The 12,974-nt window shown below is 39.8% G+C and overlaps 1 protein-coding gene across 1 annotated transcript in view; it reads right to left on the bottom strand.

Annotated features, from left to right (window-relative positions):
* The window catches only part of DCAF5 (DDB1 and CUL4 associated factor 5), a 71,550-nt gene that overhangs the window by 20,179 nt on the left and 38,397 nt on the right, over window positions 1–12,974 (bottom strand). Inside the window, exon 6 of the mRNA XM_077464722.1 lies at window positions 695–908. Coding sequence (XP_077320848.1) covers window positions 695–908 — 214 coding nt within the window. The remainder of the gene's footprint in view (window positions 1–694; window positions 909–12,974) is intronic.

Genomic DNA, 12,974 nt, shown 5'->3' on the forward strand with positions numbered 1-12,974 from the left:
AAAGAAGAGGGAGGAGAGCTGAGGTTACACTCTGCAGAGCTCGGTGAGGACAGCTTTGAGAGCTGATTGGAGGGAAAGGACACATTCCCATTCACATAGCACAAAGGAACAGAGCTAAAGCTGTCAAACAGATGGAGCCCCCACCGCTGTCACCATTTTTCTCTTGGTGTCAGGAAAAATTATCAGAAGATTCATACTGATAGCAGAGGAAGGAAGCAGCAGACAAAAGTGACACTTAGTGCTCTTAATAGACACTATCGGGGGATATGCTTTGTTCATATTTCACGTCTGAGGTTTACAACCACTTTAATACAGGTGGTAATGGCACCATTGAAAAATCATCACCTGCAGTTATATGTGATTAGAAATGTTCTCTAAACTCATATAAATGCGGGTTTGATGGTGCCGGTGTGAATGAGGCCTTATTCAAGGACCACCCCACCCTGTTATTAGATAGGAAAGAAGCACAAACGCACACCAATATAGTCAATGATGTGCGCTCCCCTCCTATCAGCCAGCTCTGTAAGGTACAATATGGCACAGACCGATTGGGTTGCAATGCCCCTTCCTCTAAAGACATAATGAGAATTCTTTTAAAAATTTATTTTTAAATTGCTTTTAATACTGTGTAAAATGAAGGTTTTTGTCATCTATGCTGCCTAATACGGTATCATTCAGCACTATTATTCTTTACCTGATCTTTGTCACCAGCAAAGCAGCAGCTTTTCATAGTACAAGAGTTGAAGTAACCCTGGTTGTCAAACTGAAATACGGGCAGCCGTGAGTGAATGTCATACAAGACGGGAGGCAATCGGCGGCGCAGGGCGAGCAGCTGTGTGCCATTGCTGTTGAATCTCACGCTCATTGCACTCTGCAGGGAGAGATTTCCACCATAGCGTAGCAGGGAACTGAAATAGAGAATATACATGTAGACATTAGATCATTTGTATTCATAAATATAGTTTTCATAACCAAATCCCTATAATTAGCAGACCCCATGGTTTTTATTATTACTGTGCCCACACAGTCCCAACACATTCAAGATCGATCAATATCCGAGGCTGGGTTTTCCAAAAAAATAAATAATTTTGAAAATACTACTGTGCACCAGTTCGTGTGTGAATGGCCTATAGCAGTTCAGAGGTAAAAGAGTATTTAATAATTATCTATATCAAACACTAATAAGAAAAGGTTTGCAAGTCCTTAAGTAGCCCATTCATAGAGAATCTGCCATTTAACAGTTCTATGGACACACCCATATACTTGTAGTACCACAGCAGCTGCAGAGCCTTAGGTTACCCATTGCTGATATAAAGGATGATGACAGTGGTATGGATGTGTTATTAGGACATCCATCAGCTAAACTGTATGCATCTTCAGGACTAGTTGTCCTAGTTCATCATCCTCTATTCTTGGATGTCCTAACTTGTACTGTTCCACCTCTGCCTAAAGGACACTAAACTCTCACCGGAAACTAGTCAGCACTCTGCCTCATACGCTCACAAAATCTTGACTCAATGCTATTTTACATCCTCACCCATGAATCTATTTAAAACATGAAGTGACTTGCATTTCACGATCTTGTAGTATTAATTATCCCTTCCAATTTTGGTCAGATCAGCTACCAGTTCCAGCTGCTGTCCAGAACATTGGTTGCAACCTGCAAAGAGCCTCTAGCTAGCTTAAATAAGCAAAGTTTAACATCTCGTCTGTCTCCTTTAGCTGGCCATACACTAGAACTTTGTTTTAAAACTTTTAAAAGGAGAGTTTGATTTTCAAATTGTTAGTGGGATTAAATTGACGTTTGTTTTCCACAGCAACAACGAGAAAATTCAAAAGGTCCAGGATGGAAAGTTTTCGCAAATTAATTTCGAACAGTGGATGGGGGTTTGGGTTCACAAAAATACATTCATTTCAAAATCACATGTTAAACCAAACATAATTTTGAAGTACTTTTAAGTAACATCCGTCAGTCATCATATGTACTGATGAGAATTTTCATACAAACGTCAATTCAAAAATCTATTAGTGTGTGGCCAGATTTAGGCCGCCTGCACACCTTTATGCACCATTGCAGCTCCCAATACTTAGAATAGCTGTTGAAAACATTATTACAGCAGGCAGAAAAGGCTCCCGTGCATTATGGTGCATTGCGTTATGCAGAGACATTTTTTTTCTTCTGTTGACAGAAATTAGCTGCTCATTCCAAATAAATGGGCTGCCTTAGGGCAATACGTGAAACATAGCACATTAACAAGCTTGCAGTAATGCACTGCAATAGAAATGAAAAAGTATAAAAGGGCCCTTATTTCTCTACCCACAAAGCTGTAGCCTGCCAAGTTAGTAAAATTGTACACATCTCTTTAGATTTACTGACAGCAATGTATTGTGAGGGTTTACTTACACAATCATTTTATATTCCATCAAGTATTCTCTTGAACTATAAAGTAATTGGGAAATCTGAAGACGAATGTGCAGTATACATTTTGTAAAATTATAATAGGGCCAAACAAGCAGATGTCCAGACCAAAAAGGACAGCTCTTATAGTCAGATTATGTACGCTTATGTCCGAAAAGTATGTTACATGCCATGAAGCTGTACTAGCTTAGTGCTGATGCTTTGAATTGTTTGGTTTGTGTGGCATGCTATTCAGGATATAATTGTAATTTCGTACTTATTGTTAAAAGCAATAAAAAAAAAAAAATTAATGCAGTCCCAACAGGCTCATTTGGTTTGAGGTGACTTGTGATGTCACTTCCTACGATGATGAAGGCCAACTTGTCTTCAGTATATAAGTAGGAAGAAAGGGTTAAATACCACGCTAAAAACTGGATAGTGAATTCAATCCTAAAAATATATAGCTGCAGCTCAAATTTGTAAGATATATACAAACACCGTGACCATAAACATAGAAAAAAGTTGCGCATAAAATTTAATTAAAATAATACAGTGTCAAAAATAAGTGAATTGCACCAATTGATCATCATAATGAACATTAAATCATAACGATAAACATATATATACGCGATGACTAACCAATTCTCAAATGAGGAGGAGGGTAAGAAAAAAATATATATACCGTATTTATCGGCGTATAACACGCGCACCCCAAGTATAGGAGGAAAAAACCTTACATTTTGAATGCCCATCAATGTAGCCTTCCACTGTCCCCCTGCAGCCCTACACTGTTCTCCTGCAGCCTTTCCCAAAATTGCAGCATGGTTCGTTTTAAATTTACAGCCGCCGCGATCTTCGGCTCCTCCCGTCGCTGCCGTCGAGATCTTCGGCTCCTCCCGCCGCCGAGATCTTCGGCTCCTCCCGCCGCCGACATAGACCGAGCCGAGGGTACTCGGCTACTGGGCTCTGCTTGCAGTAATGCCCCCGTCCCGCCCCTTGTCCTGGCTCCTGTGATGGACACAACACCGGGCCAATGGCGGGACGTAAAGGCTAGGAGGCGGGACTGGGCGTGACTGAGAGCGGAGCCGAGTACACAATACTCGGCTCAGCTCGGTAAATGTCGGCACTCCACAGACAGCGCAGTTCGGCAGATCGACGGGGGGATCGGCGTATAACACGCACCCATTATTTTCCTCTGATTTTAAGGGAAAAAAGTGTGTGTTATACGCCGATAAATACGGTAACTAAATATAAAAGTCCAGTGAATTAAGTGAAAGCGATGACATTAAAATCAAATCCTTCTGTGCAGGTAAAATACCCTTGCTATGTGAGCCTCCACCACACAACCTATGGGCTTACCGGAAGGCAAGTGATATAGAGCCTGTAGTATTAGATCAGCATCCAGACATCAGATCGAAAATGGCAGGAATCAGCTGTGACTACACTCAGGGCAAGCCAGGTGATCCAAACTTAAAAAGGCAGACCGGCAAGCAACGATCACGGTCTCAGAAAAAGAAACTCACCATAGTGTAAATCCACAGAAACAGTTTATTTTAAAACCAAAAATGATTGCACTTACATTTCAAAAAATGGTATAAGCTCATAAAAAGGATGCCCACAGACGCCCATTCTAGACAGCGATGATGTCAGCATGCCACCCTCCCGACGTACGTTTCGTCAAAGAGTGACTTAGTCACGGGGAACGTTTCATTGTTTATTTTTATCACTGTATTATTTTAGTTTAATTTTATGTGCAGCTTTTTTCTAAGTATATGCCAGGCAGCCAGATCAGCATTTCCTCCTGTACTCTCTGTACAAGGATGAGGTTTAAAAAAAAAAAATGGAGGTACAGCACTACACTACCATCAGTTAACAGGACTGCCATTTCCCAGCCTCTTGAACCCACAGCAGGGTTTCATTGGCTGTCGAGCTGCAACAAAAACTGATAACAACCTTACTGAAACTGCCTTAATATTGCTCACAGGCATGAGAAGATTGCGAATGCATTTGATTCTGGTCAGAGTAGATACCGTAATGATTTTGGGCTCTGTGTTTGGTGCCTACACCTTGTGACTGAAGAACTGATAATCTCGGATGGTGTTAATCACTACTATCCTCTGGATTAAGGCCAGCTCCCAGGAGTGTCTGGTCGAAGCATATAGTCACCATCTCATGATATGGTACCTTTATGCAGGTTTTCTAAGCTAAGAATGGAAGGTAATGACATTATACAGACCATGATACTCCACCAACATCTACTGTAAGTAAATGAACAGGATGCTGGCACTGGTAGACAAGTCAGCACAAGCCTCATCTCATACACTAATCTTCAGATTAGAGAAACAATTAAAGAGCGGTTACATTTATTGTGTCCTAAGGAAGGAATGAATATAAAATAAAAAATAACCTGTGTTTATAGCTCACGCTTGTCAGTATCATGATCGTAATTACTACACACTAATCTAAAATGATTTAAAGAGTTCGCCTCCTGTGTATTACATTTGGAAATCTGCAACCACTCCAAAATACGGAACATTTTTCACAGTAACACAGAACACACAGAACACATCCCTTTGCTAATTAACATACAAAATAGCTTTTGGCACATGCTGGTTTTTAATTTATGGGTAAACTACTGGGAAATGTTTATTATATATGAAAAAATATATTTACAACACAATATGCCCCAGAAAAAGTAAAATACATATAAAACAGAAAGTTAATAAGTGTTTTGTAATTAAAAAAACTGACAAAGGTTATCACTGTAAACAGCAGTTCATCCAGTGTGTCTAAACTTTCTGGAATTTCACATGTGTATGAGTATCAATGTAAGCATTTTTTTCTTATGAACATCTAAGCCCAGTAAGTTTTGATAATCACCAGTCTGCAATGTGGGGACTTCCATGGCCTGTTTATTTTGCAGCCATAAATATATACTGAATTGGATCATTTTTTGTGGGCAGGGAATATTATTGCAGATATTTTCTTTTCTGTAAGAGTCCATTCACACAGGGGCAACTTTGGATCAGACTTGAAGTTGCCCCAAGTCGCGCAGCATGATAAAATCAATGTAAGTGAACGAGAGCCATCTTAATGTACACTACTGAACTCGTTCCGACTTCAGAAAAGGTTCCTGTACTACTTCAATCCAACTTCTAGGCGACTTGTGCCCATAGAATTCAATGGAAGTTGCCTCCAAGTCAGATCCCCTGTCTTAACTGAAGCAATTTTCCAGGAAATAAAAATAGGTTTCTAGGCAAACCCCTCCCTCCCACAGAGCTGATTATTACGCGATTGGCCACTGGTAAAGTCCCCTGTCCTGGAGGCAACTTCAAGTTGCGTTGTAAGTTGCCCCAAGTCGCGCTGTGATTCATACTCAAGTCGTGTCCAAGTTGCCTCCCAAAGTCGCACTGGAAGTCTTGTTGCCCCTGTGTGAATGGACTCGAAGGCTGTATATTTGTAGATTGCGCGCAAATGTTTGGGATGACATTTCAGCAGTGACGTACCCAGACCATTTCTTTTTTTCCCACACATTTTTATTGTTATCAACAATAGAGCATTACCCAGGCCATTTTTAAGGTGCCACAAGTCTCTGTGGCGTTGCATTTCCCAACATATATTGGGTAAATGAGGTTTTATCACATTGAAAGCTAAACTCCAGGCAACTATAAAAAAAACTAAGACAAAAACAAATAAACTCACATTAATCTAGTTATTATTCACTAAACAAACACAATTGAGGCCATTTAAAGAAAAGGGATATCAGACAGGGCTATCCACAGGAAACTATAGTGTTTATCCCATACAATTTCTGAATTTTACAAATGCAGAGTTGATAGAACATTGATAGGATTCTGTACAGCAGCACTTTTTTTTTTTTAAAGGGTAGGTTTTATTACGTTTTGGCATATTACAAAAAAGAACACACCTGTTCCATAAACTATAGCCATGAGGATATTTAATAAGATAGCAAGACCTGTACCAGAACATGTTCAAAACACGAGAAAGGTGGGCAACTGGCCTGAAGTTTGACCAATTACGTCATCATTTAGGCAGCCATGTATGCACATTCTTGTTCAACACATTTCTTGCGACCCTGTTGACTATTTGCAACAAAATGTTTGATGGTTCTGTGATCACGCCCCAATATCTTAGCAATTTCAAGAGTGCTGCATCCCTCTGAAAGACTTTTTTTTTTTGGCTTTTCAAAGTCAGTTGAATTTTTTTTGGCCCATTTTGCCTGAGGAAAAGAAGCTGCCTAATAATTATGCACACCTTGATATAGGGTGTTGCTCTCCTTAGGCCACACACTCCTTCATTACCTCACATCACCTGATATGCTTACATCCAATGAGCATTTAAGTTTATACAGCTTGGAGTTGGACAATATGCATGAAAATTAGGATTTGGTCAAAACACTCACTTGCCTAATAATTGTGCACACAGTGTAGTTTTACACTTGAATATCTGCTTGCCATTATTTTTCATAGACTTATACTTTCACAGCTATTTGTTCCTTAAAGAAATAGGGCCAAAGCTCTTTCGATTCCGACTTCTTCTGTGGGTCACTGAAGTGCACTTCATTCTGCACTCCTATGACCCATATTCAGCCAACAGCGGGCTAAAGTCCGTTGTCGGCTGATGTCACTCAGCCAGTCCAGGCTCTGGAGGGCTCTCAACTAATGTCAGGATCCACCCAGATGCTGAACCGATGTTGGGCATCCACCTAGGTGAGTATGTGTATTCGGTTTTTTAAAACCCATAATAATTGAATGCAGAGGCAATTATCTACTATGATAAAGAGTAGATACATTTATATAGTCTTACAGATACAACCGGCACTTTGTGGGCAACTATAATGCTGATGCAGCCTGTGATGAAATGGAGTTTGACACTGGATCAGAAACAATCAAAGTTTTGGTTACTTGGGCTTAATGCTGGTTAACTCTGAGGGGGGGGGGGACACACAGAAAACTGTAGGTCACTTGTGAGGTAGTAGTTTTGGTTCTGAGATATGTGCAGAAATGTGTGGAATATGTTGAAGTTATTGTGTTGTTGAGATTACCGTGTACATCCCATGTGTTTTACAGTGAGATGTAATGCTAGCAACATAAGATGCCAAATCTTCAATAAAAAACTTTGTTGGATTAAAAAAAAAAAAACGAAGTTTTAGAGCTGTTGGACTCTTCTAGTGCAATGCCAGTGACTTTCTGGCATAGAAAAAAAAGGAGACAGAGAAGTGTTTTTGGTGCTACATTTATTGCTTTCCCAGACTAAGAAATAAATAAATACAGACTGATCATTTCTATGTCAAGGGGCAAACATCCAAAATCGGCAGGGGATCAAATACTTTTTCCCCTCACTGTATAAATGCTGACATTGAAATGCTTTCTATGGAAGGAGGGAGTATGTCCAGATTGTCCTGCACAGAACAAAAATATTAGGTTTTGGCTCTCTTTTGCTAGACTATATAAGCCATTCTAATTAGCAATAGGACACAAATAACTGAAGCATTTGTCTGATTTGATTCCGATCTTGTAGTTGTAGACAGTGGGAACAGCTTACTTTGGAGCATGCTGCAATTTATTGTATGTCTAACCAAAGTGTGAAAACACAGACATACTTAGCACTAGATTTCACAAGTTACTCTTCCTTATAAGATCAACTGTTTTAAAGATGGCTTTCGCTAACTAAATGCCTGACTCTCAGAACTGCTACAGCTGTATTCCCAGCCTGAGGCTCAGTGTAAATAGTGTGTCATGTTTGAAGAGCCCTGCTTTCCAATCAAGGCTAGAAATCTTAAGAATGTGACTCCCTGTGAAGTCTGGAAGTGTTCTTGTTAGGACCTGCCAGGGATGTGCTTTGGTTTTGTACAGGACTGTAGACATGAGACAAACCTGCTCACAGAACAGACACGCATCACCCTCTACTGGTTACAATGTGGAATTGCACATCTGCTTTTACTATCTTTGCCATTAAATGAATAATCAGAATAGAGAATATAACTTTGCTAACTCAATAATAACCAGGACTGTTTTGTAAAGATCATGTATTTAAATATAGATATTTTGGTTTAATTTAATTTTTTTTTTATAAAGGTGAAATTCGTTTTTAACCTCCCTGGCGGTATGATTAGTTCTGGTTTTAGGTGCTGAAAGCGGTACAATTATTTTGCATGGAAATTTGGCGTTTTATATTGTAGTCCTGTAATTCTTAGGAATAACGCTCTTAAATCTGTTCAAACCAGAGTCTAGCAGACATCCCGGGTATGATAAAGTTTATAATATAATAAAGAATAATAAAAATTATTCAATAATGTAATCAAATCCTAAAACACTGAAAAAGGGACACTTTTTGGTTGCTGGACAAATTTGGACAATCTCCAAATTCCAGGCAGAAAAAAACAGTATTTATAATATAAAAGTGCATGCAGGGCACTGCACAGACCACTAGGGACAAAGGGGGTGTGTAATTTTTTTTAATACAGTACTGTAATCTGTAAGATTACAGTACTGTGTGTGTTTTGTGTCTTTTAACTTTTTTGAATTTGGCGCCGATCTCCGCTCCCGTGCGCCGTAACGTCGCAGGGAATGGAGCTCAGCGGCATTCGGGCACTGTGAATCGAGCGGAGGACAGCTCGATCACACAGCACGGAGGACATCGCTGGATCCAGGGGACAAGGTAAGTAACTTCTCCCTGTGTCCAGCGATGCGATCCCGAGTCTGGCTCAGGGTTTCACATGAGTTGGATTCCGCTGCGATCAGCAGGGGATCTGTGCGCTGATCCCCCGATTATTGGAGTGGAGCAGAGTGGGGGTGGGTGACACATGCGTGTTTGCTCAGTTTCAGCAGAGTGGACACAGACAGAGCTCTATGGAGTAAACGGACTCCACTACCTCTTACCTGCCTAAACGGAAGAGGACAGATCCCCTTCTGTTTTTCTTTCAGTGGGCCCGATTGGACCGGAGGTATGTGGGGGTAAACAGAGAAAAGTCAGTTTACACCTGCCTGTCCTTCTGATCAGGTCCATCTAAAAAATTGACAAGCGGACCTGATCATCATGCCTGTGTGAAAGGGGCCTTAGTTAATTTTATCTTTATATACACACACACACACACACACACACACACACACACACACACACACCGGTATTTAGGGTGTAACATGAACCACGATCACAGTCTCCAGACCCCCATCCGATGAAATTTGAGGGTTCTTCTCCCCACATGCTCCTGTTATTTGAATTCAGTGCAGTTGTGCATGGCTTTGCCCACACTGCCACATCGTTCATTCACAGTAATCTGTTAGTGAAAGAGTCCCATCTGCCACTATGGTTGAGGAACTTGTAGTTCTCAATAGAGCAAAGTGCGATGAGGTTACCCCATCTGTAATCTGTACTTCCTAAAGCCCTGTTATCGAGGATCTGTACCTCGTTACCGACCTGCAGTTGACAGAATAGTCTGCAGGAGCCAGAGCATTGCATGCACGATCCACTGCAGTTGCAGTGCTTTGTTGACTTCACTACAAAAAACGAATAAATGTACTTTTTTTTATCAATATGGGTGCATTTATTATTTTTAGGCAAAAGTTAGAATAAGCCTTTACTTTAAGCAATTGAAGATGTAAAAGTATGCATGAAGCTTTGCTGCATGGCAGTAAATGTCAATTTCACTTAGGTACAACTTGAACTTTTGGCTTTATATAAAACATCCATTCTTACATTTAAAAGCTAAAAAACATTTTGCTGCACAATATACAATTAACAATCCCTGCAATTCAAAGCAGTCTTACAGGATTGAGCCTTGAGCAACCCACACATTTTACTGCAGTCACATGTGTAGGAGTGAAATGTTGAGAAGTGATTGATATTAAGGCAATCAAAAGGTAAGCACTATTCTCTTTATTAGTAAACAAATTAATGCTTATAAAAGCTGGCATGTCATATTAGTGTTATTTGGACAAAGTGTGTCCCTCTTGCGCCCTTAGTGGTTTAAAGTGGACACTGCAGTAAAATGTTTTAAGGTCTACTTTAGGAGAGTTTAAATAGAACCAGCAACCAGCTGTAGTTCAGTTAATAAGATCGTTATATTATGAAGTCCTTTCTCTGGGATAAAATGCTGTAAGCTGCAGTTGTAATGTTGAGGTATAAATTCATGTATCTAAAAACTGTGTGTAGGCCCTCGCCCACCCTCCTATTTATTATTGGTATTTATTTAACACCCACACGTTACACCATGCTGTATATAAAATGTATACAGTATATTTATTGTACATTCACATCAGTACTTGCCCTAAAGAAGCTTACAATCTAAGGTCCCCAACTCACATTCATACATACACATACTAGGGCCAATTTAGACAGGAGACAATTAACCTACCAGTATGTCCATGTTGAGTGCAATAGGAAACTGGAGTACCTGGAGGAAACCCAGGCAAGCACAGAGAGAACATGCAAATTTCAGGCAGGTAGTGTTGTGGTTGGGATTCAAACCAGTGTACCCGGTGCTGCCATTGCCAACTACTACACCACTGTGGTGTCCCAATATTAAAGTATATGTCAGGACAAAATAAGAATAAAAAAAAAAAAAAAAAACAAACATACACGTATGCAGTACATTTCTAACATACATGCACATTTCCCATATTTTATCCCTTCAGACCCTAAAATACATACCATTTTTGTAGATATAGTGGTGGCAGCCCTGCCCAGTTTTCTGGTGGAAATACTCTAACCCTCCTAATCTCCTTATCTGTACAAAATAGAGACAAATCATTCCCTAAATAACTAAGAGGGCTAATTAGACTCCTTGAGATAACACGAGAAGTGTGCAGATAGCTCTAAAGCCTGGTACACATGAGCTGAATATAAGCTGCTATTGGCCGGTTCAACAGGAAGTGGCTGGCATTTGGCCCATCTGTACATCAGCCTGGCCAGCTTCTGTCAAATGGGCATGCTGGAAAACCAGCATCTGATATGCGCTCACAGCCAATGGATGGGAGTGCTGACCAGTGCATCCTGATGGAGGGGTAGTGCCCGTCAGCACACAAAAGCTCAGGAAGGTTTAACATCTGTTTATGCACAGGAATGACTACAGGTGCCATAGAAATGAGAGCACTCTCCCGTTCATCAGTACAGAACCCATTTGTTATGGCTGTGCAATACAGATCAATCAGTGTAAACAATGCCTGCCAAGATGGAGTGGAGGGCTGGGCAGTGGGGGAACAGGTTTATCTTACATCCTAGGTCTGGGTGGAAACATAGACTGGAGGGCGTGTGGGGAAACCGATACAGGGTTTTTAGTTAAACATTGTATAAGTACCTCCATACTTCCTCAGTACAGGGCTTTAATGGGCCTACAGAAAACCATTAGAGAAATATGGAGGCAATGACTGCTGACCCCTGCTTTTATTTTATATATATATATATATATATATATATATATATATATATATATATATATATATATATATATATATATATATAATTATATATGCTACTTGTCTGGCACTCGTGCTGCTTTTTTTTAATACCTAGAGGCACAGACCTGGAACAAGTTTACAGATAAGGATGTCTGACTTTTTTCTGATCTGCATATTTGTTCTGGGCCTCCGATTCAAAGTACATAATCCAGAGTTGAAATGAAAGCCAGGCAATTAGCATTTTCAGGGAGAAGTGCTATGAAAGCCAGTCAATTAATCAAAAGTTGTCTTTAGCAGCCCCCAAACTTTCTCATCATAGGTTATTTTAAGTGATCTCCACTCAAAACTGCTACTTGCTTTGTATTAGAGATATTGGAGATATCGCAAAATGAGTTTAGGACATGTATTGCAGTGTGTGGCACCACATCCAATCTATGTATACATGAACAGAAATTAAAAAGGGGAAAAAGGACTTTAAAAGGTTGCCACTAAGATACCAAATAGGAAAGAAAAAATGGTCTCAGGTTATTATAAAAATGTATGTCACATAAAAACAAAACACACCATACAAGAAAAACATGAACATATTCAAAAAAGTACACTGGCTCATGAAAAAGAACAAATTGTGAAGCTGTAACAAAGAAATCGCATGTATGGCCAAAATATTGTTTACAAGGTAGTCCTAGAAGATCCCTTCTGGCTAGAGGCCATTTAAAGGAAATTACAATGTCAGCGCCAATGGATCACTATGCGTTTCGCCTTTGGCTTCTTCAGGAGTTCCTATTGGTACTAAAAAGATGTATTGTAATCGCTATTGAGTTCATGGGTGAATATCATACTGAACTGATGTACATCATTGAAAAAATGTTTACAAAAAACATATATGCGTAGTATTCTTAGACGTAACGAAAAAAATTCATAGTAAGGGGGAGAAAGGAAGACACATATATTTGCCGATATTCTCTGGATAATAGCCCAGAACCTCAATATACACACCATGACAAAAGAAGAAAGAGCATCCATCAAACACATTGGGCCCAATCCATATAGCGATGCACCATCATAGAGAAACAAATAAAAAATAAAAATAAAATAAAGGTCGCAAAAACAGCCTATATTTGGGGAGCCTGAATCTGTTTCAATGGCAGCCTGCCAAA

The sequence above is a fragment of the Lithobates pipiens genome, unplaced genomic scaffold (assembly GCF_037356315.1).
Source record: "Lithobates pipiens isolate NorthernLeopardFrog02 unplaced genomic scaffold, aLitPip1_a1.2 Scaffold_30, whole genome shotgun sequence".
Classification (NCBI taxonomy): domain Eukaryota; kingdom Metazoa; phylum Chordata; class Amphibia; order Anura; family Ranidae; genus Lithobates; species Lithobates pipiens.